At 39.6% G+C, this 27594-nt stretch overlaps 7 protein-coding genes across 8 annotated transcripts; 5 read left to right on the forward strand and 2 right to left on the reverse strand.

Moving 5' to 3' along the window:
* Positions 1-563: 563 nt before the first annotated feature.
* Positions 564-1365, forward strand: cldnd (claudin d). Its single transcript, XM_042498964.2, has one exon. The coding sequence runs from the start codon at positions 613-615 to the stop codon at positions 1243-1245; it is 633 nt and encodes a 210-aa protein (XP_042354898.1). The 5' UTR covers positions 564-612; the 3' UTR covers positions 1246-1365.
* Positions 1366-2195: 830 nt separating this feature from the next.
* On the forward strand, positions 2196-4844 carry LOC121952347 (claudin-4-like). The gene has a single exon (XM_042498965.2). It carries the CDS (start codon positions 3435-3437, stop codon positions 3996-3998), a length of 564 nt encoding a protein of 187 aa, XP_042354899.1. The 5' UTR covers positions 2196-3434; the 3' UTR covers positions 3999-4844.
* An 863-nt stretch (positions 4845-5707) lies between these two features.
* On the forward strand, positions 5708-8731 carry LOC121952344 (claudin-4-like). The gene is made up of 3 exons (XM_042498962.2): positions 5708-5975; positions 6630-6872; positions 7987-8731. The coding sequence occupies exons 1-3, from the start codon at positions 5841-5843 to the stop codon at positions 8587-8589; spliced, it is 981 nt and encodes a 326-aa protein (XP_042354896.2). The 5' UTR covers positions 5708-5840; the 3' UTR covers positions 8590-8731.
* A 1920-nt stretch (positions 8732-10651) lies between these two features.
* LOC148187275 (claudin-4-like) lies at positions 10652-11469 on the forward strand. Its single transcript, XM_088088333.1, has one exon. It carries the CDS (start codon positions 10808-10810, stop codon positions 11438-11440), a length of 633 nt encoding a protein of 210 aa, XP_087944459.1. The 5' UTR covers positions 10652-10807; the 3' UTR covers positions 11441-11469.
* A 1396-nt stretch (positions 11470-12865) lies between these two features.
* LOC121952230 (claudin-4-like) lies at positions 12866-15064 on the forward strand. The gene has a single exon (XM_088088326.1). The coding sequence runs from the start codon at positions 13351-13353 to the stop codon at positions 14317-14319; it is 969 nt and encodes a 322-aa protein (XP_087944452.1). The 5' UTR covers positions 12866-13350; the 3' UTR covers positions 14320-15064.
* Positions 15065-18532: 3468 nt separating this feature from the next.
* Positions 18533-22850, reverse strand: LOC121964535 (uncharacterized). 2 transcript variants are annotated; one of them, XM_088088328.1, is made up of 7 exons: positions 22700-22850; positions 20438-20726; positions 20320-20353; positions 20080-20163; positions 19315-19398; positions 19075-19203; positions 18533-18981 (listed from the first exon to the last, which is right to left on the reverse strand). In XM_088088328.1, the coding sequence occupies exons 2-7, from the start codon at positions 20648-20650 to the stop codon at positions 18704-18706; spliced, it is 822 nt and encodes a 273-aa protein (XP_087944454.1). In that variant the 5' UTR covers positions 20651-20726; positions 22700-22850; the 3' UTR covers positions 18533-18703. The 2 variants fall into 2 exon arrangements, with proteins under 2 accessions (XP_087944454.1, XP_087944453.1); XM_088088327.1 differs by having other exon boundaries at positions 20320-20726.
* A 714-nt stretch (positions 22851-23564) lies between these two features.
* On the reverse strand, positions 23565-27055 carry LOC121952111 (uncharacterized). Its single transcript, XM_042498598.2, has 6 exons — positions 26785-27055; positions 26516-26599; positions 25967-26050; positions 24380-24463; positions 24149-24277; positions 23565-24058 (listed from the first exon to the last, which is right to left on the reverse strand). The coding sequence occupies exons 1-6, from the start codon at positions 27029-27031 to the stop codon at positions 23775-23777; spliced, it is 912 nt and encodes a 303-aa protein (XP_042354532.2). The 5' UTR covers positions 27032-27055; the 3' UTR covers positions 23565-23774.
* Between the last annotated feature and the right edge of the window lie 539 nt (positions 27056-27594).

A 27594-nucleotide genomic window follows, 5' to 3' on the forward strand; every position in this document is an offset into this window, starting at 1 on the left:
CTTGAGCTGCACTCAGATGCTTTTCACTACCATTTAAACCTCTGAAACCTGAGAAAATTGGTTTGATTTCTTTCAAAAACACCCCAAAAACATGATGAGCAACTTGACAAGAAATGTTCTGAGAACTGCAAAACATTAGTAAGAGGTGGCAAGAAAATGTTCTGAAAAGTAGCTTAGGAGGATTGTCAGAAAACAAGGGAAAATGACCAGAAAACTATAATTATATCTAAAATTTTGTTATGGTCTTTATTTAAATTTTTTTTTTAAAAAAATACTGTCTTGATGTCATTTTCTCTTTTTCACGTTATTTTTCTTGTTTTGTTTTTTTTTTTTAAATGAAGTGAATCGATTGGTATATTTCAAAAGCGAGTGTTTCACTTTCTATTTTTATTTAAGGTAAAACATTTGGTGTGTGAAGAGCTGCAGTCTCAACTTCTACCACTGTGTGTGGTTGACAATACAGAACTGACTAAATGACCTCAGGTGGTTTCAATGTGAACAATTTCGAACAACCAATCAGAGGAGCCCACAGCCTGCCATGTGAGCACAAAAGCTGCAGGTAAAAAAATCACATCTCTGTATTTCATTGCTGTCGCTCAGTGTGAGACAAATATGGCGTCTGCAGGCCTCCAGATTTTGGGCATTTTTCTGGGCACGATTGGCTTCCTGGGAGACATCATCATCTGCGCCCTGCCCATGTGGAAGGTGTCCGCTTTCATCGGGAACAATATTGTGACAGCGCAGACTTTTTGGGAGGGCCTGTGGATGAACTGTGTGAAACAGAGCACCGGACAGATGCAGTGCAAGGTCTACGACTCCCTGCTGGCCCTGCCACGTGACCTGCAAGCAGCCCGCGCTCTGGTTGTCATCTCCATTCTGATCGTCTTCATGGGAATCCTGCTTGCCGTCGCAGGGGGGAAGTGCACCAACTGCATTGAAGATGAAGGAGCCAAGAGCAAGGTAGCCATTGCTGCGGGGGTGTTCTTCATTGTCGGTGGTATCCTGTGCCTGATCCCCGTGTGCTGGTCTGCTCATGAAGTCATCAGGAACTTCTATAACCCCATTTTGAGCGACCCACAGAGGAGAGAGCTCGGTGCATCGATGTTCATCGGTTGGGGATCAGCAGGGCTCCTGTTAATCGGAGGAGCACTTCTCTGCTGCCAGTGTCCGCAGAATAAGGACAGCAGATACTCTGTGAAATATTCCGCCCCTCGCTCCGCAGCAAGCACAGGAGCATACGTCTAAAATGTCCACATGCTCATCACGGTCCAAGAAACTGGACTGAACTCTTTAATGTTTTTATGGTCTTGACTTTGAGTTAGAAGTGTTTTCTAATTGTTTTTAATAAATTAACCTTTTATACAACCATTGCCTTATCTTGTTCTTATGGGGGGTGAATGCTGATTTGTTGAAGTGAATACGACAAAGGTTTTAACATGGTAGTTTGCTGACAATGCATTAATTCTTGGCTGAGTTTTAACTTGGTGATATGGGTGCCTCCAAGTTTTTACTTTTAAAACTGTTAAAGTAAATGCCAACATCCAGCAGGAACTATTTTGCAGTTCATTTTAGGCTATCAAGTTTTCTTAAGTCACACTGAGGCAAGTGCTTAAACTTCTGTGTTTGGGTGAAAATCTGTTGCATACCTTCAAGATGTTGCACATGCAGTGTTTGCGACCGAATTGGGTTTTTGAAACCTGTTGGGATATGGTAGAAGTACAGGTGTTGCAGTGTCCATCATATTGAAGTTTTCCAGTGAACTAGCTTGCAGAATAAAGATCCTGTATCTGAAATCAGTTCCCATTTACCTTAAGTGAGCAGTAAGTTGATTTGTTGTAATGTAGCTGCAAAGTCACAGCACTTGTAGCATGTCTAAGTGTGTTAGCCTTATCCTTTGAATTTTTGCTGATTTTTTTTTTTTTTTTTTTTTTAAGGTGGATGGGGTGTGTGAATATCTTAAGTGTTAACAAAATCCATTATGGCTCACAAGACTATCCATACATTTGACATAATAAAGCTAATTGGCTAAAAGTTTTGTTTTGTTTTTTTTTAAAGCATTTTAGCATTAACTAGTTCAAGGATTCATGGGTGTAACAGTTAGCCTATCATTACAGTACTGTACATAAATGGGCTCCACTAGTATGTTGAGATGTTCATATGTATTTTCAGACACATTTTAATATTTAAAGAAAATTATATATAAAAACACTTAAATTATCAAGAGGTAATTTGGCAGCCCCTCAACAGTAACTTGAGGACTCCCTATGGGGTCATGGACTCCATGTTGAAGACCAAGGGTTTACAGATTAAACATTTCACTCCAGTATTCATGAAGTTTAGGACAGGCAGTACATCTGATTAATCTATATTCCATTTCTTAAATCAGGATGACACAAATCTTCCACTTTTTGACTCTTGTCAATATTATAACAACCAAAATTGCCAGAAAAAAAATGTTGGAATTGTACATTTCTGTAAACCACAGATAGGTTATGCTGTGATTAACACGCGGTTAGATTTAGGTACAAAAACCACCTAGTTATGGTCAAGAAAAGGTCATGTTTTAGCCTAAAATACCCACTTTGCCGGGCACAGTCCCTGCAGGAAAAGCAGTGACATCCCAATAAAAAACTGAAAACACAGCAATGACAATGGGTTTTATTGTTGGCATTATTTATAGCTGCCATGCCATCCATCAAACCCTTCACCTTCAGATATCAAAGTCATCTCATATACTAAGTGACTTTAGAAACATTGATATAAGTGTGAAACGTGCAAACTGAATGTATTTGGGGCTGCAGAAATGTACAATGCCAACATATTCTTCTGAAGACTTAGGCAGGTTATAATCTGAGCATGATAGTTGAATCACACTGGTGAGCATTCACTGAAAAGGTGCTGATGCACTTTGCTCTTAATGTATCAGTGTGCATGTCTTCTCTACCTGCTCAAGTATGATGTCTTTTTTTAGAAACTGTTCATGCAGTCTTTTACTGTCCTGTCAGGTTTAAAATGATTCTCATGTAAAGTTTGAAGATATGTAAAAGTGTTCCTTTTCAGAAAATGGTTACAATTAGTGTCTGAATCCATTTAAAATTTATAATGTGAGCCTTTTGTTTTTGGTCACAAAGCAGTCTTTCATGCATGAGCGCTTTTGTTAACAGCGTTCTCCTCCTATTTATCACAGTGAGCAAGAATCAGGACAAGCAGGAAACCTGATCCACAAACTAGCAGAGTCCCCTCCCTGTTGCCATTCTTTCTTACACCTGCAGCGCAAAAAACACACAGCGAAACACAACCAAAGCTGCGTTTACTGCAGAGTGAAAGCTTGATTGAAAAATGATTTTCAGACCAACTGAAGGTGGACTCTGTTGCTGTCTTTGACTTTTAAGTTTTAATTTAAATACGTACCTTGGATTTGATTTTTTTGCAACATGCAGACTCAGATAGTTGGCGTGTGTTTGGCAATCATCGGCTTTCTTGGCACCATCCTAATCTGCGGACTGCCTATGTGGAAGGTGACAGCCTTTATTGGGGCAAACATCGTCACCTCTCAGGTCTTCTGGGAAGGCTTATGGATGAACTGTGTGATCCAGAGCACGGGTCACATGCAGTGTAAGGCCTACGACTCTATTCTGGCTTTACCACAGGATCTACAGGCTTCCAGGGCTCTGATCTGCGTCTCCATTGCTGTCAGCGTGGTGGCTATTGGGCTCACTGTGGTCGGGGCCCACTGCACCAACTTCTTTCATCACGACTGGCTGACCAAAGCTAATGTTGGCCTAGCTGGAGGTCTGGTGTTTATATTAGCAGGGCTCCTGTGTGTTATTCCTGTCAGCTTGTCGGCTCACAACATCATTACAGGTTTCTACAATCCCCTGCCCACCACAGAGCGGAGAGGAGAGCTCGGGGCTTCCATATATGTGGGCTGGGCATCTGGAGCTCTGCTCATTATTGGAGGAGGTGTGTTGTGTAGCACCTACAGATGCTGCAGATGAGGAGAAGAGAGAGAGGACGACAGTGCATGACGTCAAATGCATACTGCAGTTGAAAATGTGCAGTGGTGTGTTAACTGATGGACTTTCTTTGTTTCAGTCTTTGATTAAAGCTCCTTTTTCAACATTAATTTCAACCTTGCTTAAATGCACTATACCAACATTTTACAGCTAATCTGTGTAAAATATTAAAATATGTTGCATACTGAAGTTTACAGTGAACTGCAGGACCAGGATATGAAGTGTTTAGGATTGTTTTTAAAGTGAAAAATGAAAAATGAAGTTGAAATTGTTGAGCCAGTAGTTGTACAATGTGATATTATAAGATGCTAACTGAAGAAAAAATATATTAAATGCAGAGATGTGAGTTTGTATGATGTTTTTTTTATAGAGCACATTAAGAATTCTGCAAAAACAATCAGTTTTTAAGACCTTTAAAGACCAATGATGAAGTTTAATCATAATCTTGAACAGTATATTTTAACAGCCAGTGCAGAGTATCTTAATTCTTTGTTTGCAAGAAGACAGTTTTACTTGATGTCAGTGGTGCCCCCAAGGGGGGACGGGGGGACATGGCCACACAGGCACAAATAATTGGAGGCCAATATTAAGAGACTGTGGCACACTCATTTTTTAAGCCAGCAGGAAGGTGAAGTCTGGCTTTATTGTAAATTATATTTGCTTGAATAATTATCACTGAAATCTATTTTTATACTTTCTACATAAAATGTATTTCTGTCATTTTTATTTTATGTTTTCATGTTCTTAGGGATGTCTTTTTATGTATTTTATTGTGAAACTGAAGGCAAATTTTCACATTTGTGAACAATAAAGTTTTCGTAATCGTAAGGCGTCTATGGGTACTAACCATGTTGGCATAGGATTGTTTTGGAACTCAAAATGTTAAGTTGTACCTTTTACTGGTATAGGTCTATGCACATCACATAATTCATAATATTAATTTGAAAAAAACAAAACAAAACCATACTATATCAGTATTTGGTTCCTAAACACTAGTTTTCAGCTAGCGTTTATACTTCCTATCCTGAAATTAAGTTAAGGCTTTTGGTTTTGATGTGTCATCCAAAGATTTTAAGTGTCCCTGTCTGGTCACCCCTATGAAAAATTTCTGGGGGTGCAAATGCATGTTTAGGAATTTCAGAGACAACTTTCAAGAGCTTGAATCAGAATGAGGTGAAGAAACAGGCTAAATAAAAAATTATTATCATTTTATCACAAGAGTTGTGAAAGAAGTTGAATTGTACTTCAAACGACTAAAATGTCTAAGATCACTGGGTTTGTTTCCTCACTTTTTTATAACTGAACAATATGTTTTCTGTTTATGGGCATGTTTTGACATGTCAGATTTATTCAATTTATTGTTTATCTTAAAACAATAAATTGACCTTGTATATTTGTATTTTTGTACAGGTGTTAAGCATTTCTTAGGTCTCTCTTTTAGCCCTTTACAAGCAACAAAATAGCTTGGAGCATTGCTTAAATTATCTACAGAGATATATGATGCCAAGAAAAGAGAAAAACATCTCTACTTCAGCCGTTTCAGTGTGGATAAAAGCCTGAAAAACTTGATTTGGGTCTAGCTCAGGGCTGTTTGAATACTCTCTGATATTTACAGATGGCTCCCAACCCAGGACCTTGTTTGCATATTTCTGTTGATCTTTGCGTCATCTGACAACTGAACGTAAGAGCAAAACATAACAGCTGACGAGAGCAGCTCTCTATTTCAGAAGCAACAAGACAAGAAAATGCCTCTTCTGGAGTCACAGTGGATGTTTAATTAGCTTTGTGGTTTTACCTTATACCTGCATAATTGAATATTTTTAAATGGGAGGGCAGGGCAGGCAGATCGGGGGTCTAGCACTGGTTCTGATTGGTGTTTTAGGAGTGTGTCTGACATGTGGACTGCCAATGTGGCGTGAGACGTCTTTTGTTGGAGCAAATATTGTGACAGCTCAATCGGTAAGTTTATTCCTCATCACAGAGAAAATCATTGCACATGAATTTGAATTTGATCATGTTGTGTCCATAACAACAAATACAACAGACTGGTTGTATTGAAGAGTGAAGAGTATATAACTTGAGAGTCATGTACAGTTATGTTTGTAAATGTTGGATTACACTGAAATGCTTGGTTTCCTCATATAAATTTATATATCTAAACACTAGAAAATAAAATACCAAAGGCTTTTAAAGGGATAGTTCACCCCTAAATCATATAAACCTATTTTAATATCTTAGCTTGTGATGCTATAAGCACAAAAAAATAAAAAAAGTAAAAAAACTGACAAACTCAATGCCAAGCCCTTTCCAGAAACCATGACCTGTTGAGTTTTTGCTTTGAGCACTACAAGCCCAGTGCCATATAGCTTCATCATAATGGAGAGATGGCAGACATCTCTACAGACGATATCTCCAACACTCTAGACTGACAAAAAGCTCTACAGGTACGAGGAAATCGGTACTTTAATTTGTTGGTGAACTGTCCCTTTAAAATTATTTTTAAATTCTGCAATAACAAGGAGCATAGTTACATATAAAGGCAGCTTCTCACCACAAAACATCTTGTCCAGTTTGTTTGTATCCCGTTGAAGGTTCCCTCTGTCTCTGTTTTAGGTGTGGGATGGTCTGTGGTTACACTGTATTGTTCAGGCCACAGGTCAGATGCAGTGCAAGAGACACACAACATCCATCACTATGACCTCTGACATCCAGGCTGGACGTGCCCTCACACTGATTTCCATCATCGCCGGCCTCCTCGGCTTCATTGTCACCCTCCTCGGAGGAGGTGTAGTCAACTGTAGTGGCGCTCCACCTGATCCTTTAGAGCCTCCGACCAACTCTTCCTCCAGAAAAAAGGTGCTGAAGTTGTATTCATATTTTGTAGACTGGGTGTTTTGGGATCTGGATGGAAACACTGCAGGAATATACACAGTGACTGTAAGCGGGTTTCCATTAACCCTCAAACTGCACACATTGAAATTGCGAATACAAAATACGCCTAATGGAAACATGTCAATTTCTATGACAGTGAGTGGCTGCAATAGAAATAAACCTGAAAATGTTTTGGACATCCATCGCCATGGTTACTGGAATGTTATCGCGAGAGAAGAGTCGCGTAACATCATGAAAGAAGTTGCATAACATCACGTTTTATCAATGGAAACGCGGTCATCTCGCAATTGTGTTTTATCAAAATTTAAAAAATATTGTTTAAATTTTGTGCAAATCTCTAATGGAAACCTACCTAATGACTTTATTTCTGTTTTTAAAAATTTTTACTGCGCTGCAACACTTTCTCATCCCAAGCCGTCATATAGCTTAAGAGGTATTCACGCTTTGTTTTACGAAATAAAATATGTCAGTCAATACCCCACTCGCAAACTTTTAAGCTTTTATTTGTCCTAAAAAAGACTGTTGCTAATACGTGGCTAAATGAGACTACAGAATAACATCAACCGAGCTGCACTGAACACGAACACACACACACACACACACACACACACACACACACACACACACACACGTATATAGATAGATAGATAGATAGATAGATAGATAGATAGATAGATAGATAGATTAAAGAAGGGTGTAACTGGTTTCTACCTTTACAATCCTGAAATGGGCAGGAACAGGCATTCGCCCCTTTACCTTCAGCATTCAAAACCCAGGAAGTGTGTTGGCCATCAAATGAAAGTCTGACCTACAAAAATCACAACATCAGTTAAATCACATATTACTCACATACAGCACCAATGCCTACAAATAAAGAAACAAAGAACACCCCAGAACATCACAATAACTCACCACAGGAATGAAGGACAGTGCCTTTGCAGCCTGAGAGTTGCATGGTGTATATATAGACTGAGCTACACCCATTGAGACCTAATCAGGATCACTTAAGGTGGGCTTGCCATTAAGGTGGCCCAGACAACCCTTCTTCAATAGTATCACTGATATCCTCTGGTTTTAGGTGTGTCTGCTGGGTGGAGCTCTGTGTATCCTGGCCGGCATCCTCTGCCTGGTATCAGTCAGCTGGTCGGCAGCAGCAACCATCTCAATCTACAATGACCCCTTTGTGACGGCAGCCCTGAAGAGAGAGGTGGGCTCCTCCATATACATAGGCTGGGTTGCCTCTGTGTTGCTCCTGCTCGGCGGCGCTCTGATCTGCTTCGTCTGTGGGGAGAAGGAGAGACCACCACCCTCAAACTACTCCTACATGCCATACAGCACCAACGCTCAATACAGCGACTCTGCATCCCACATGGCCACTCTGAGGTCTGATGTTATAGGACCAAACACCTCGAGGATGTTAGACCGTCATACGCCAAGCAGGATGTTGGAGCACGTAGCCCAAGTACATGAACATAATCAAGCTCAGAGTGGGCCGTATAATCAGCCGCAGCGGACACAAGCAGCATCTGAGCAGGGGACGTATGGCCGTAATCCGTCAAACAGATCAGGGACACCAGACAAGGGGAAGGGCTTAGTTTTGGAAATGAATCCATATCTGGTGCGTGACATTCCCAGCAGGGCCACGACTGTGCCCAGTGAATATTATTATAATACGGCCTAAATCTGGATGGATCACTGGTCTGAGAATGACTGAACACAGAAATCACTCAACTGTGGTCACTGATTGTCTCTGTTGACATGTAAATGCTCACTGTCTCAATACCTTTCTTTGGATTGATCAATAAAGTTTGATGCCATTTTGATTTTCATGCCATTGTTATCATCACTCGAGATATCTGAATTTACAAGCAGCTGTTATTACAAACTCATACTGTGAAGCTAGACATTTTTCAAACTCGAAGAAATATATTTCTAACTCTATATGGCTGCACAATAAATGTTAACCAGATATTTTGAACATATTTTGTATATTTTGAAACTCCAACAAGGTAAGGTAAGGTAAGGTAGATTTATTGGTCAACTTTGTTTAAAAATGACCATAAATGTACTCTACCATACCTTACCATACCTTACCTTATTGGAGTTTCAAAATATACAAAATATGTTCAAAATATCTGGTTTACATTTATAGTGCAGTCATAAATTAAATGGAGTCTTATGTCTGAACATTATGAACATCAAAAGCTTAAATGAAGAGCTGGTGCCAGATGATACAAGACTTCTGAATATCAGAAGTTGTACTGCTACTTCAACACAGAATTTATCAAATGGAGTTATTAGGTTTCTCATTTCCTTTTATCTTCATCGAGATAACAAACGCGCACACATTTTGAAGATAAATGTAATTTCCTCTGGAGAATATCATCTTCCTCCAGAGATAAATGTTGTCATTACAAAATGCAGATTAAGGACTGTATGCCCTTACAGAAATGTAATATGTGCACATATAGTGAATTTCCATTTAAATCATATATGTACATAAAAAGTAGAAACAGTAAACACATTTCATGTATAGACATATATGTCTAGCCTACACAAATGTGTACGTTTATGTATGTATAATATTATACTGTAGGTAATTATACATATAACACGTGTATTTGTATAAATGTGCGATATAAAAGTTATTTAAAAAAAAACATATTGCACATATGCAAACGTTAGCTTACTTTCTTAACCACTCTTACTCTTTCTGAAGTCTTGTCCAAACGAGTACTTGAACCCCAATCTCCGGCTGTAAAAAAATAAACAAAATGTAAACATACATAAACATACAGAATTTTTTAAAACATGTTGTTTTCATAAACTTGCACACACACACACACACACACACACATAGACATACAGTATATATATGTAAATAATGAATGAATGAAGCTCAGCTATGAACTTTAAGAGTCACAATGTTAGCAAAGAGCTTAAGTTTTAGACTTTCGCAGCACATTTTAGTAAATATCTGCTGCGTCACTCAGCAACATGGTGAATACTGACCATATCCACAGGTGGTGCTCTGCTGACCTCCATCTGCTGGGAGAAGAACAGGAGGGAATTTCCCTGCAGGGATGTTGTCATGTGAGCATTCAAATACCTACATGCCGCTAAACTCAACTAGTATCGATAGTCGTGAGAGTGATCACTCAGGAAGTGATGTGCTCTGGGAATCATTTTAAAGCTATTGATCTCTGCCAAACAGAAGAGTACTGGAAAATGTACATACACCATAAATGACTGTCACATATTTTTAGTGACACTGTGAGAGTTCTGATTTCTTAAGAGGAACGTCTTAATGTGAGGATTTAAGAAGTGACTGGTATTTAAAGATTATATATAATAATATACATGACACAAGTAACAAATCACAACTGGATGATGTTACAGGTTTGAAAAGTCTCATTTCATTTAAAATGAATCAAAGTTGAAATTAACACTGAAACTGAGGTTCCTGCAGTGGATTGTTTTGAATGTTGATCACTAAATACCTAATTGCATAATCTGTATCCTTGAAGTAAGCTCTCTACTGCTGATAAATAATTTTAGAATCAATTTTAAATGTACAGAACAATTGCACGTGTGCGCTGATGAGACACATTGTTTATGCTAGATTTAAGTGATTTTGACCATTTGGGGCCTCTGTTTGCATCTGTGCTGAGAAGCAATCTGGTCAGGTGAGATTTCTCCACAAACCAGTTTCAGCTGAGAGGCAAAGGCGGCAAACTCCTCCTCTGACTTCTCCAACAAAACCTGTAAGTGAGGCAGCCACAGTCAGCTTCCCCTGTGGGTGGGCAATAAAAACCTTTGCCCGCTCCTCACAAACAAATTACTCCAGTTCCCTGCAGCCCACAGTCTCGCCTCTTTGAAGGGACCGACAGAGCTTCAGCATGGTGTCTGGTGGAAGACAGATTCTGGGTTTGGCCCTGGCCATCATCGGCTTTCTGGGGAGCATCATCATCTGCGCTCTCCCCATGTGGAAAGTCACAGCCTTCATTGGTGCCAACATCGTCACTTCGCAGGTGATCTGGGAGGGTTTGTGGATGAACTGTGTGACCCAGAGTACGGGACAGATGCAGTGCAAAGTCTACGACTCTCTCCTGGCCTTACCCCAAGACCTGCAGGCTGCCAGAGCGCTCGTCGTCATTGCCATTATCGTCGGGGTCTTTGGGATCCTTCTCGGCGTGGTCGGGGGCAAGTGCACCAACTTTGTGGAGGACGAAAGGCAAAAGTGCAAAGTGGCCATCGCTGCTGGAATCATCTTTATCATCGCAGGCCTCATGGTGCTGATCCCTGTCTGCTGGACCGCCAACACCATCATTCGTGATTTCTACAACCCCATCATGACCAACGCTCAGAGAAGGGAGCTGGGGGCCTCGCTCTACATCGGGTGGGGCACCGCAGCGCTGTTGTTTCTGGGTGGGGGCCTCCTCTGCAGCTCCTGTCCCCCCGGAGATGAAAATGACTATGACGTGAAGTATTCCAAGGCTCGCTCTACAAACAGCAGCAAGGCCTACGTTTAGATCTTCACCGAGAAGTGGAACTGGGACAGTCTGTCAGAAAGAGATAAGATAAAGAGTTTATGAAAGTGCTGCCTTCTGTTTACAATGTGTGTTTTAGTCTTAAAAACTTCCATAAGAATCATAAATGATGTTTTCTTTTACAATCTTTCAATGTGAATATACAGTATTTTTTTACACCATAATGGACAATGTGTCCCAAAAACTCAAATATGATTTTTTCTGGCATTTGAGATTCTAAACATGGCTGCTTTATATGAAAAATAAGTGTATATTTATGGGAAATCAACCTATGCAGTGACTGTTTTGTATCTATCTATTATTGTATACCATTAACATTAAAGTCATTGTTCAGACATGTATTTGTGAGCATGTGAGACTTTTTTTCTTTGAGTCCTTTTCACTGTGGGGTGTTTTTTCTTTTTTCAAAAGAAGAACAGTTATAGTGATGACAGGTGCCAAAAACAGTGGATCTGGTTTTTCCAGTGTACATGAAAAAATCCTTACAAACAGGTTGTGTGACAATGTGTTCCTACTGTCAAAGAAATGTTGCTCAATAAACAAAGAAACTAAGCGGTAACCTCCTGTTGTGTATGTGTATATTTCCTTGTAATCCCTCTTTTTGTCTTTTAAGACTGATGAGGTCTGTAAACTTTTGCACAAGAAAAAGAGATTTCTTGATTTGTTGTGTCTTTTAAACATGAGTACAGAATTGTGCAAAAATCACAATGGTAGGCACAAAAAGTATCCCTTTGAACTTTACAAGGACAGCTAGATTAAAGATTATTGTGAGCCTGATTAAACGGTTAGGCAGTGTGTGTGTGTGTGTTTGTGTGTGTGTGTGTGTGTGTGTGTGTGTGTGTGTGTGTGTGTAGGAGAGGTTTGGCATGTTTCAAACAGGTTTTTCTGCGCAGTAACTGCTGCTAGAATGAAACTGGTTTTCCCTCAGGAGATTGTGTTCCACATTATTCTCCTTTTGTTACACGAATAAATTCTGCATGCACGCATTATTCACATGCATAAAAGCATTGCCAGAGGATGCACAAACACAAACACACACACACACACACACACACACACACATGCACGCACTAAGCCCACAAAACACTGAGCTCACACAAGTATTAACTTTTGAGTCAAATAAATTCCCTCTTTTTTAAATTTGCAATCCAATTCAGCGTTTCTACACAAAGGTGGCGTGTGACAGAATAAAGATGATGCCTCATGAGTATGCATCTTAAAAACATGTGGCCCAGAGGCCTATCTTTCTTTCCCAAGCTTACCGTTTCCAAAATAATCTCGTCAGACAAAGATAATGAGGGAGGGAATATGATGTCACGGTTTCACAGCTACCTCTCTCTCTCTCTCTCTCGCTGGTTATGAAAACCTCCTCCCCTTTTGTTTCCCTATAGAGAAGGTGTGGTGCGTGTACACCTGACTAGTAGCGCACAGGCAGCCGCTCAGGTGACAGAAAAGAAAGAGCACTCCCAGGTAGAGAAATAAAGAGAAAGGGGGACAGAGGGAGAGAGAGGGGGAGGAGAGGACAGCAGTTAGGGACATGAAGGGGGAGGGACAGAGACAGAGGAAAAGTAGGTTGTAAACAAATGAACTGAGGCTGAACAGAGACACACCTGGAGTCAAGTAAAAGCTACTGGAGGCATGACGGACTAGTCAGAGAGAGCTCTGCGTTCCTGGGACAGATACTTTCACATCACTGCAACTGTTGCAAGGAAAAATGGAGAGAATGAAAACGGCAACACTAAACACTGAGAAAGACTGAGAAAGAAAAGCTCACAGAGAGATACAAGAAAGGAGAGAAGAGAAAGTCAAAGAAGCTCCACAGAGAGGAATAAAATCATCAGAGCACCTTTTCTGCAGGTCTGTGAGGATTTCTCAGCTAGCGTCTATACGTCATGGCCTCGATGGGGATGCAGATGCTGGCCAGCGCCCTGTGCCTCCTGGGTTGGGCAGGGGTCATCATCAGCTGCATTATGCCCATGTGGCGGGTCACGGCTTTTGTGGGAAGCACCATCGTCACCTCCCAGACCATCTGGGAGGGCATCTGGATGACCTGTGTGGTCCAGAGCACAGGGCAGATCCAGTGTAAACCGTACGAGTCTCTCCTTGCTCTCAGCGCAGACCTGCAGGCCGCCAGGGCTCTCATCGTGCTCGCCATCATTACAGGCAGCATAGGCCTCATTCTGGCCTTCATTGGAGGGAAGTGCACTCGCTTTTTGGATGAAGAAGGAGGCGGAATTAAGGGCAAGGTGGCTGTAGCAGCAGGGGCGGTTTTGATTGCCACAGGGCTGCTGTGTTTGATTCCCACATCGTGGGCGGCCGGATCTGTGGTGAGGAAGTTCTACAGCGCCTCCTTAGATGCTCAGCGGAGGGAGATTGGAGCCTGCCTCTACATCGGCTGGGGAGCATCCATCCTGCTTATTCTGGGAGGGGGTTTGTTCATCAGCTCAACGTGCCCCCTCAAAGCCCACGATGCAGATAAGAGCCCTTCTGTCCGTTACCTGGTGGTCCGCTCCTCCAACGGGTCCAACCAGGCTGGTTCTCAGCACAGCAGAGCAACGTCTCAGCCGGTCGGAGCAGTGTTTCCCAGGTCCCAGAGCTACGACGGAGCTTCAACGAAGCCCCCTCTGTACACAAGGCCACCCCAGGAGGACGGGTCTGCGCAGGGCTCGAGGCTGGAGTCGGAGAGGTCATGGGCACCATCGACAAAGTCTCAGATGAAAAGACTGGAGTCGATTAAGTCTGAGTACAGTGAGGCGCCCTCTACAAAGTCTCAGCTGAAACAAGCAGAAATGGAAGAGAAAACATCAGTCAAGAGTGACAATGAGGATGTGTCCTCAAATCCAGCGAGGACATACCTATAAAATGGACACTGACACACACACTCACACATACAGTATATGTACCTAAGTTTACACATGCAATATAAAGGTTTTACATACTATGGGTTATTTAGAAGTAGTAGTTTACTTATTTTGTGACTGTTAACTGATGCAAAGAAGTCCATTATTTTTTATGTAAAATCATCTTTATAATTCATCATGTTGCTTTGATTAAAGGACAGAGGGGAAAAGGTCTGGAATACATTCATCAATATGAAGGACAATCGCAGTTTTACATGTCTTGTGCACTTTAACAGAAACTGGATCCAAGCACACGTGAAGTATCTTCTTGTTGTCATCTTTTTACAAAATGGCCTTTAATTAAAAATCATTCATTTTGGCATGTTAATGTGGAGCATTACACTAGTGACAGCTTTTTTTCTCACTATCTAAATGCACTGAATGAGGATGAATCCGTCCGCATTAAGAATTTTACCTCAGGCTTTTTAGCTTTTTTGTCTCTGCTGGACGTTCACCATCCTGAACGCAACATAAGTAATGAAGCAGCAACATATTATATCTTATTTTCCATCATTACTTTAAATTGATATCACTGCATTTTTTTTTCCAAGTACGTGCTTGTTTGATGAGCTGTACAGCCATGAAAAACTAAAATAATAAGTTACACTTTTTTGTCATAACTGTGAAATGTGATTTTATTTTGTTGAAGAGATATTGCTGACAGATGTCTTTGTGTTGACCTCTTAATAAACGACTAAATGTAAAACTGACAGAGCAAATCTTTTTCATTCATTTAAATGCAAACACGTCGCAAACAACCTGAAAAGAACCTTTCATTGATAGTTTACGGCATCCCCCTGGACTTTCAGTCTTCTTTCTGGCTATTAAAATCTACAGGACAAACTGGTTTGACAGAGAGTGTGTTTGCAGCGCAGGTGTGCAGGGTTAGTGCAGGGAGGCACAGTGTGATTGTGGAGGATTCAAACTCAGTTTCAGTGAATGTTTCATGTTTAGTTTGGGGTTTGTATAGTCAAATGTGCAGTAACATCATCATGTAGGCACAATCTAATGCTGCCAATTCTGTTCTGAAGACTGTGATGGATAGATACATGACATAAACCTGTAAAGTTGTTTTAATGAGTGACACAACAAAACTAAGTAGGCATAACAGAAAAAAACTACAATAACAAAAGCACTTCAGACAAATATCTGTGGGTTTTAACCAGCATTTCAGCACCAAAGTCAAGAGTTTTTAATGGGTTTTTGATTACAGGCCATACATATGGTCTGTGGTTAACACAGGTTTAAGATACTTTCATGTTTTGTTCTTTGACATAAAACACATCAGTAAATACCCCACTGGTAAACTTAGAAGTCTTTATGTGTCCTAAAAAAGGCGGTTGAGAGGCTAAATGAGACTACAGGAGGTCCTCACATAGAGCCGCGATGAACGCGGCTTTGTAACTATGGCGACGCAACTCCAAAGTAGCTCCTTTTAGCTTAACATTAGCTTTTTACTACTGGCGACTGCATTTAGGCTTTAAAAATACTTTAAAAGGGTGTTCATTTGTGAAGATTATCTTACTGAACAACGTGTGTAAGTGTCATAATTGTTTGTTTACCACAGAGTTTATTTCAGCAATGATCCAAAGTCCAGAGGGAATCCAAGGCTGTTTCTGACAGAGCGACGTGAGCTTCCGGGTTGGCCTACGCACAAGCATCATCTCCGGGGCACCATCATCACTGACTGCCAAGAAACCCTGCTTTCTTTACTGTTCATCCGAAACAGTACTGCACCTCAATCCTCAATTTAGTATTTGAAGAGCAAAAAGCTACAAAGACAAGGAAATTCATTTAGGCTGAACTAGGCTGATGAAGAACTCATAAATTAAGGACAACAGACCACTGTTCAAAAGTTGTACTCTTTTTCTTTTTTTAAAATTTTGTATGAGAATAATGCCTCTTTGGTGTGAATAAAGTTTTTTTGGAGTAAAAATCTCCCCCGGGGCACTTTTTATGGCTGTACAGCATGACCATAGACTGCATATAAAAATCTATATACGGTTTTAAAATAATAATAATAATAATAATAATAAGAAGAAGAAGAAGAAGAAGAAGAAGAAGGAATTAATAAAGTAATCATAATTCTTATAGTACATGACCCACCATTAGGGCACTTTTTATGGCTGTATAGCATGGCCATAGACTGCATATAAAAATCTATATACGGTTTTAAAATAATAATAATAATAATAATAATAATAATAATAATAATAAGAAGAAGAAGAAGAAGAAGAAGAAGAAGAAGAAGAAGAAGAAGAAGAAGAAGAAGAAGAAGAAGAAGAAGAAGAAGAAATTAATAAAGTAATCATATTTTTTATAGTACATGACCCACCATCAGGGCACTTATACAGAGCGCTCTTTCTTGTCTGATAATATTGTGAAACACTGCCATCTCGTGGTCAGTGGTTCACATAAACATACTGTGCACTGTTATGTCTTCTGCATTCTTCATTGTTATGATGGAGATCTTTAAAATGTACTTACTCCACTGCAATTGTAGTTATCGCACTTGAAATAAAGGTATCTGCTAAAAGTCCAGCTTTGTTGTCATTTATCTGCAAAAAAAAAAAGAAAAAACAGCTTATGCTGGTAGCTGGTTTTAGTTGGTTTTAGCTTATTGAAGATAGTCTTAGATGGTCCTGAACCACTCCTCACTGGTGTGACCAGCTTATTAAGCTGTGCACATTCATCTTTATGCATAACACATGACAGGAGACTTAAGTGATTTATGCACTTTGCTTTTTATACTTCCCTCTCATGACACCGTTACTTATCCATACTTGAGGAGATTGATTTGGTTTCAATTTTACAGCAACTTCAATGGCTAAAACAGCTAGAGTGACCGTCACAGACCAGCTAAACCATCAAAAAGTATCCAAAAACATACCTTAAGCTTAAGGTGGTCAACCAGCTTAACCATCTTAAACTGGTCAAGCTGTTTTTTCAGCAGAGTTGAAAGAAGTATGCATTAGCATGGCCGATACTGTTCAGTTGTATTTCAATTGGTTAATAACTCTTTCCTGCAGGCACCCTGAATTTGAAGCTTCTTACCCAAGTGGCAGCTTCATTATAACCTCCAAAGGTAAAAAATAAAGCCAATGCTGAAGTGCCAAAACTGCAGTTAATTATCTATATGCACAGCATGTTAAAACCACATTTATGTAAAAATTGCTTAAATAGACAGACTTTCATCCTCATAAATAATAGTCATGATTAAAATAGTGGATGATAGAAATACAGTGTTCTAGTTCTACCTGACAATGGAGTACATAAGGTTGTCCATATTATATTATATTATATTATACAACAGTTTTCACTGTTTTTCATTAAAGCTGCTGTAATGATGGTATGCAGAGTACAAAAGTGGGATGGCACTTAGGCAAGGACACAGAAAGTCTGTCATTTGGGTAGAGTTTTTCCCAATAATTTCTTCAAAAATTTTTTTTTTTTTTTTACAATTTGTTGAAGACCAAGGCTGATGGGTTCATTCACTCTAACCTCTCCATTCTATATTGTTTTATTTACTTTGTAAATATAAAATGTACATCTTGTCTCACTATCTATACCTTGCTGATTTATTATCAGTTAATAATAATAACAACAACAATAATAATAATAATAATAATATATTTTATTTATGAAATTCCTTTTCAAGTACTGTCCTATCCATTTGGTAAATATTTATATATACTTTCTATGTGCACTGATAATAATGGTAAATCTAATCAAATGCAATGTTTATCTCAGTTCAGATCTTTAAATTATTTTTGCAACAATTAAAACAATAAAACCACAACAAAAAATTGATCATATAAGACATGAGTGGTGTATGTGTATTGATTTATGTTTTTAGTCTATTTTTATGATAAATACTTTCTTTTCACTCCTTTTCTCCTCTTTGAGAGGACATTAATACATATTTTAAGGTCAACTCTGTAACAACAATCATATTACTTAGCCCGAAGAAATGTCCGATTGCACAAATGGCGACATTGCAGTGACTAACATAAATTTCAACTTTTTAATCTTCAACTTTTGGAGTGTGTCAAAAAAAAACCTCACTCAGGCTTTGTAGCATAATTTGATCCATTTTTGTTTTTTATCTATAAGTCAATGGAATTGTCTCACATAAAATCTCTATGTGAATATCTACAAACAGTGATAACAAACAGAACTTCAGTGAATCTTTAATTTATCTGAATGTCTCCATATGATGACAGAAGAAGGAGGTCAGATTCAGAATCACATTATTTGATACAGGCAGTAAATGTACAGGCATTTGTCTTAGCATTCAATAAAAACAGAGTTTATGATAAATCAATAACAGCAGCCCGAACAGTTCTTACAGTGTGAAGAGAAGAGAGCCACTGAAGCTGTTTTGGTTATCTGTATTGTCATAGACAGAATGACTTAATGGGAGAACCAGGTGAACTGTATCTCCTGCAATCAGCTCCAAGACAACAGAGTGAGTCAAAAAACTACCACCTCCATTAATCACGTTGTAATTATACATAATCCCCTGGCTGTTTTTGTACAATTTTACACCTGAAGCACCATTACGGCCACCATACACAGTGAACTGGAGATAATAGACCCCTTTGACTGGTGCTGTGAAGAAACCTACAGAGTAGAAAATGAAAATGAAAAACAATAATGACTGATTAATATCTTTGTAAATGACTGCACATGTTCGTGTGAGCTGCAGTTTATTACCTGTAGATGGATTGTAAGCATTGCCGATGTTGGTGAAGACCTTGCTGTATTTCAGTGTGATGTCTGTGTTGTACGGTCCAACGTGTCCTGCATCGGTCAGAGCTACGTAGAAGGCCACCTTTGGTCTCTCTGTTAACACAAAAATGTCATTTATACATTTATTTCATTAAACTTAACCTGAACCAAAAAAAGTAATGCGTGTGTGTGTGGGCGGGGGTGATAGGAAGATACAATCATCACCTGCATTTTCTCTCTCCAGCTGATCAATCCTGGACTTGCTAACGAGAAGTTCACTCTCACTGTTGTTCAGTCTGGTCTGCAACTCTGGAGTTAATTAATACAAAGACAGTGAATTACAGAGCAAAGGACAACATTTACATGCACAACAGATTATAGTCAGTATCTTGACCCTCATCTTATCTGTTGATCCAACACTGAAAAATGTGCTGTCACTTAAGCTACTGCATATTTGTATGGAAATTAAAGACATTAATATAAATTACTACCTGCTCCTTTGTTTGTTGCGTTATTGTTTTATTTACAAAAGGAGGCCGATAACAAGTTTTGCTCCACTAACAGGTTAGTCCAGCCATCACTCACATCAAAGTTTCAACACTGGATCCTACATTTGACTGCATTATCATCACTAGCTTATGCCCTTATGTAACAAAAGATAATAATGAAGTAAACAAAATGTGGGTTTAGTACTTTAGCATTTCAGAATAATTACTGCTTCAGAATCAAAGCCAGCATCCTTGTTATATCAGTGCTAATATCTCTTTTTCAAACTTCAACACTAAGGAAATAACTGTAACTATTAAAGTCATAACACAATTATCTAAACCTGCACTAAAAATAATGTATCTGTTATAAAACACAGACAGATTAGGAGTTGCCATTGTAATGGAAGAAGAATGTAAATATGTAACCATTAATACAAGTTAAAATAAGATTAGAGAAATTAAAGCCATTAAACGTATTAATGCATATTTGTCAGTGAAATACCTGCAGTCTCTTTTTCTAGGTCACTTGTTTTGCTCTCGGAGGCGGTCAGTCTAGTTCCAAAAGATGTCAGTTCTGTGGCTTGGACTGAAAAACATTCCAAGTTTATTTTTTGTTTGTGGATGCTTGAAATCATTTAAATAAAATTACGATATTATGATATGCATCAGTGCATTGAAAGACTTCAGTCAAACAGTCAAAGGACACATTATCAAAACTGCAGAAAGACAAACCAGTCTGTACCAGAGTTTTCTCTCTGCAGCAGCTCCACCTGCACCTTGGTGACCATCAGCTCAGCTTTAAGTTCATCCACATGGCTCTCACTGTCCTTCACTCTGGCCTCCATGTTCCTCAGCTCCACCTTGAGCTCCACCACCATGTCTCTCAGCGCCCTCACCTCCGCCCAGATGTCAGGGGTGGTTTGCTTTGTGGTCGGTTCCTCAGCTGCATCTCTTGGAGCTTTCTCCTGAAACTGGCTGATCTCACCCGCCTCACCGAGGCCTCCACCCTCCCCCTGAGCCCCTGACCCACACAGACCGAGCAGCAGCAACAGCAAACCAACAACAACCCTCATTGTCCAAGTCACACGTCTTCACAAAGGTACAGCGGCAGAGCTGGCATGTCTTATATCGTCTCCAAACTTCATCTGGCTGAAAGAATGGGAAAAACAACAAATGTTTTTGTTTGCTAGTTTGATTCAAGGCCTCAGATGATTCAATATCTCTGTGCTGGTGAGAAAATACAAGCTGCTACAGGCTGCTGGAACATTTTTACTATGACCTCCTCTCATGCAGTCACAGCTGTGCATACACCGTGTTTATTAATACACACACAGACAAACAGTCACAGAAACACACTCATCTTAATGCTGAGGCCTTTTACTGAGAATGAGGGTTATCTGATTCAATGTTATCTGATTCCCTCTAAGAGGGAATGAACATTTTTCTTTACTCTTATTATTATCTTATCAGACCATACCCTCTTGTTCAGTACTCAACTTTTTCTCACTGGAAAACGGTATTACCTGCTGTATGAAATGCAAGGCTGTAGACATGAACTCAACACTGGGGGAGAACAAATCTGCCGGAAAATCTTTGGACTTCATGCAGGATATCTGACAAATAATGTCATAAAGACCAGAGCACCATTGTGGGTCGCTGGGTGAATGTGTGGCTAACTAACTGCAGTTAATTTAGCCACAACAGCTGACATTAGGGATGATTGATTGAACAGCTTTATTCCACTCAACGCTGTTACTGACACTGTTCAGCAAAAAGTAGTTATTTCCACAATTAAAGTTCAAGTGCAAAAGGACATATTTACATTCACGTTACATTATCATGCATCCTGCCTTAAGTGAAGTGTTTCTATTGGTACAGTGTTTCAGTGATAAGTTTCCCATTGCCTGATGGGAACATTGACAGATGCAAAGCTAGCCAGAGGAACATGCTCAGAGAGCACAGGCTTTTTACCAGTTTGTGCACATAATGTATGCTAGCTAGCTACTGACAGGAATTCAGCATTCAAGAACAGTTCAAGAAGACAACCATTAACAAAATCATCTTTTTCATAACACTATGTGAATCTATCACAATCAACATTGATACAGCCTTTTTTAATCAAGATATTGAATCATGTAACTGCTGCAGTACATAATTTTACTTTTAAGCACATGTATTTGCAATATGATGAGGTTACTGGACCGGCTCTGAGTGTGAGAGGGCAGGCGTGAGTGTAACAGACTCAAGCTGACATGTGCTACAGTTGAATGAACAGAGAAGTTGGATGTCTGTGTTACACTTTCAAGAATGATGTTACAGCCGATCCTTGGTGTAGCACATTATTTTTTTTATTCCTGTAGGAACAATAACAAAAAAAAACACATCAATATCAGTCCTTGGCGTCTGTGTTGTACTACTACTGCTTGAGGGTGGGCTTATTTCAGAACACGCATTAAAATTAAACAAACAGAATAAAATTACAGTCAAATGTCCATGTAATGATTCATCATGTAAACATCTTTCTAACTAACACTTTGTTTTAACTCCATTCATCCTCAAAATGAACTGTTTTACCCTTTTAACTTCCCTTATAGTTATTTATTAATCATTACTATTTATTCTTGTCTTTGTAACCTCCTTGTTCACGAAAAACAACAATTATTTGAATACAGAAATCACGTTTCTCATATAAACTCTCATTTCTAACTATCAAAACAAACCAATTTTCAATGCATCATTTACGCTCTTATTCTGAAACTCACAGGAAACTGCCTACTGCATGACGGTCAGAGCCGCCATGTGCGCGAGCTTCATTATGGCTAACACTGGCGCCATCGGCCGTTGCTCATTCACACACACAAAAAAACACATAAAACTGTTTTCACATCGTCCATTAGCATGAATTAAGTTCACCGTTGCACCATTCGCACTTTATAAGTCAGTCTGTTTTCACCGTCCCTGGCATTGCCCGCCATATCGGACTACTGTTCATTCGGTCCACAAGCTAGCTCGTCTTCACTCAAAGTTATGTTCAAACTCACTACATGTCACCACAGTCTAAGGCTTTTACACGTTATATTGTCATCATATTTCATTCTGGTTATGATTTCTGAACCTCTTACCTGTAGGAACAATAACAAAAAAACCACATTAATATCAGTCTTTGGCGTCTGTGTTGTTTCTGCGTAACTCTGAGGCCTGACGTCTTACTCTGGTTGAGGGCTGGCGTCAGCCGTAGACACCTCATGCGCACAGCGCCCTCTGCTGACTCAATATTTCAACCATGTAAACATAACCACAACTGCTATTAAATGAATGAAATCACACGGGAAATCCCATTACAATCCCTTTCTAACGTTTTAAAGTCCTTAGCTGTTTTATTGAGTTTAGATTTTAAATGGGGGCAAGATATTTGAATCAAAATATTTGAATCAAGTCTCTAAATCAAGTCTTTAGTGTGAATGTCTCTGAAACACACAGTGCCACATCTGCTGCCTTGTTGTAGTGGTGTTAATTTAAGAGGATTAAAACAAGACAAATTGTAGCCTGTTTCTTATCCACACACCATTTGGACAGGAAAGCACTACAAAACAAGAAAGGTCACAATACCAAAACATTACTTTTTCTTGTTAGAGAGAAAGAGCCTATGTAGGTAGATTGTTGATTGATTGTTTTCATATCTGGATGCAGTAATGGCTTTAGAGAGAGGACTCAAGAGGACACAGATAGTTATTTTAGGTCAACTCTGTAACAACGGTCATATTTTTAAACCCAGCAAATGTAGAAAGAGTTCAACGATTGCAAAAATGGTGACATTATAGTAACTAACATGATTTACAGTTGGGGTTAATTAGGCTCTGTGTATCCATAAAACCTCTCCCAGGCTTTGTAGCAAAGTTTGATACAGATTTGAAACTATAAGTTCATGGAATTGTCACATATAAAGTCTCTATATGAAGATCTACAATCAATGATGACAAACAAAACTTCAGTCTTTGATTTATTTGAATGTTTCCATGTGATGACACAACATGAAGTCAGATTCAGAATCCCATTATTTGATACAGGCAGCAAATGCACAGACATTTGTCTTAGACAGTGGTGCAGAGATTTATCAGCATTTTCTACAGAATCACAGTGGATTCAATAAAAAACAGAGTTTATGATAAATCAATAACACAGCAGCCTGAACGGTTCTTACAGTGTGAAGAGAAGAGAGCCACTGAAGGTGTTGTGGTTATTTACACTGTCAAAGACAGAATAGCTTGATGGGAGAACCAGGTGAACTGTATCTCCTGCCATCAGCTCCAAGATAACAGAGTTAGTCAAATACTGAAGATCAGTATTTTTTTCCTTCCATTCAACATTAAACATAATCTGCCGGCTGTTCCTGTACAATTTTACACCCATATAACCTGTATTGCCACCAGACACAGTGAACTGGAGAGAGTAGACCCCATTGACTGGTGCTGTGAAGAAACCTACAGAGTAAGATAAGAAAATTAACAACAATAACGAGATTTATGTAAGCTGATTGACCACACATGTTCGTGTGAGCTGCAGTTTATTACCTGTAGCTGGATTGTAAGCATTGCCGATGTTGGTGAAGACCTTGCTGTATTTCAGTGTGATGTCTGTGTTGTACGGTCCAAAATGTCCTGCATCAATCAGAGCTGTGTAGAAGGCCACCTTTGGTCTCTCTGTTAACACAAAAAAGTCAGTGAACACGTAACCTGAACTAATGTGTGTTTGTGTGTGTGTGCTTGTGTGTGTGTGTGGTGAATAGGAAGATACAATTTCACCTGCATTTAGCCTCTCTAGCTGATCAATCCTGGACTTGCTATCATGAAGTTCCCTCTCACTGTTGTTCAGTCTGGTCTGCAACTCTGGAGTTAATTTGATGACAGTGAATTAAAGAGCAGAGTAAACTGTTAATATGCAAAACAAACAATATACAGTATCCTGACCCTCATCTTTGTGTTGACCCAATACTGGAAAAAGTATTGTAACTTCAAGAGGCCCTATTTTTGGTTTCATATTTGTATTTTAGGGGCCCACTAGAATAAGTTTACATGCTTCAATATTCAAAAAACACATTATATGTCTCATATTCCCCTTTTCTGAAGCACCTCTGTCTGAGGCCAAGTCCACACATACATGGGTATTTCCTCCTGGAAAAAAAAAAAAAAAATCCTGTCCACACCAACAGTATGTCAAAGAAATCTCTATCCACATCAAAATGCAAACGCAGGCTGTCAAGCTATAGCAAGCATAGGCCAAAGCAAAAGGTGGCGATATAACTTCTACTGTAAGGCCACGATGGCCAATCAGAAGCCTGAAGTAATTACCAAAAAAGGCACAACCACCACAACAACAACAACTACAGAGCATTGCAGGGGAGAATGAAGTGAGGTTACACACGCCCTGCCTGCTTGAACAGCTGTGGTCAGGCATGTCTCACTGACTCATTGACTCTATACCACCTTTTATTACAATTTCACTGTCTTTATCAGTCACAAGGTGAGGAAATAGAAATACATCTGTTGCTATCAAACTTCCCTGCTTCCATTTCAAAATAAAAGTTCTCTGACAATGTCTGTCGACAGAATCCCATCAGTTTGCGACACATGGAAATTTATTGAAACATTTGCAGGACCGTGTTGTTGACAAGGCAGGAGCCTGCACGACTTAATAAATGAGTGGATATGTGTCCATAAATTTTGAAAAACAGAAGTCATAGCGGCATGCAGCACAGCAGAAGTGTCACAGTAACAACCATGTCAGTATGAACACCACAAGCATGAAACACTGCAGATCAGCGAGGTTGCCATCATGCGCTTGCTCAGGCATGGACTGTGCTGCAGGTGAAGATAACAACTCACACTCTGATGTCGAACAAAGGAGGCAAGCATAAAAACACAGCTCTCCTGTCTACAAATAAACACTGAAAACTAAGTTTTCAAATATCTTCACCCTGGTAGGACTTTTCCAAAATGTCCCTTTTCAAAAACTCAATTTCTGGGACAAAAGGCCAAAACGCATAGAAAAAGCTATGTTTCTAGAAGAAAAAAAACCCCTGTATATCTGTGGACTAGGCCCGAAACAGTCTGTCTGATTTATGTCCCACCTCCAATTAGTCCAGTGTGCTCTGATTGGTCAGCTGGCTCTCTCTGTGCACATTCTTCTCTATTTGTCACATTGTGACATCACTAAGTTACAGAAGTAAACACTAACACTCAAACGAGCTGTTTCAGGAGCTGTGCCCTCTGAGGGAGAGAGTGAACGACCTTTTGTGAATGGTTAAAATAGATTATCTTATCAACACTGATTTCAAAGATGTATTCTGTAGCTGATAATAAGTACATCAGTGCACTGACACACATCATCACCTGCATTTTCTCTCTCCAGCTGATCAATCCTGGACTTGCTAATGAGAAGTTCACTCTCACTGCTGCTCAGTCTGGTCTGCAAGTCTGGAGTTAATTAATACAAAGACAGTGAATTACACAGCAAAGGACACCATTTACATGCACAACAGATTATAGTCAATGCCTTCACCCTCATCTTATGTGTTAACACAATTCTTCTTCTTGCACTATTCTGCATGTCTAACTCTGTGTTTTATAGAGGGCTGTTAAGTAACAGGTTAGTCCAGCCATCCCTCAGTCAAAATTTCAACACTGGATCCTACATTTTACTACACTGTCATCACCAGTTAATGCCCTTATGTAACAAATGAGCAGAATGAAGAAAAAAATGGTTGTATTGTTGTAAAATACTGACATATTAGGAGTTACCATAGGATTTTTAAGAAGAAGCAAAAACTTAAACTACATTCCACAATGTAAATATAAAACCATTAACAAAGGTTAAAATAAGAGCATAGAAAATGAGAAACCATGAAATATATGCAACCACTGTGTTTCGCAGAGAAATACCTGCATTCTCTTTTTCTAGGTCACTTGTTTTGCTCTCGGAGGCGGTCAGTCTAGTTCCCAGTGATATCAGCTCTGTGGCTTGGACTTAAAAACAGAAGTTTGATTTTTGTTTGTGAATAGTTGAAATCTTTTAAATAAAATTATATTAATACCTGATGATTTAAAAAAATATTTAATCTGTAGCTCACCATAAGTGCATCAGATCATAATTGACACATTTCAGTCAAACACACTATCAAATCTCAAGAGGAAGAGGAACCAGTCTGTACCAGAGTTCTCTCTCTGCAGCAGCTCCACGCGCACCTTGAGCTCCACCACCATGTCTCTCAGCGCCCTCACCTCCGCCCAGATGTCAGGGGTGGTTTGCTTTGTGGTCGGTTCCTCAGCTGCATCTCTTGGAGCTTTCTCCTGAAACTGGCTGATCTCACCCGCCTCACCGAGGCCTCCACCCTCCCCCTGAGCCCCTGACCCACACAGACCGAGCAGCAGCAACAGCAAACCAACAACAACCCTCATTGTCCAGTCACACGTCTTCACAAAGGTACAGCGGCAGAGCTGGCCTGTCTTATATCGTCTCCAAACTTCATCTGGCTGAAAGAATGGGAAAAACAACAAATGTTTTTGTTTGCTAGTTTGATTCAAGGCCTCAGATGATTCAATATCTCTGTGCTGGTGAGAAAATACAAGCTGCTACAGGCTGCTGGAACATTTTTACTATGAACTTTTCTCATGCAGTCGCGGCTGTGCATACACCGTGTTTATTAATACACACACAGACAAACAGTCACAGAAACACACTTATCTTAATGCTGAGGCCTTTTACTGCATCTCTTTCAATTCAGAGAAGGAAGGAAAACTTTCCTTAACTCTGTCTCACTAAATATCTTTTAAGACCATACCCCCTAAATGCAGTACTCAACTTTTTCTCACTGGAAAACGTTATTTCCCTGCCATAGGGAATACAAGCCTGTAACCATGGAGTCAACACAGATATTAGGACTGTGTCTAAATATGTGTATTTTGATACATATCTCCAAATGCACAAAGGCAGATTATGAGTTTCTTGGAATGTTGTATTG

This window comes from Plectropomus leopardus, chromosome 15, assembly GCF_026936395.1.
Source record: "Plectropomus leopardus strain MGB_pleo_1.0 chromosome 15, ASM2693639v1, whole genome shotgun sequence".
NCBI classification, from domain to species: Eukaryota; Metazoa; Chordata; class Actinopteri; order Perciformes; family Serranidae; genus Plectropomus; species Plectropomus leopardus.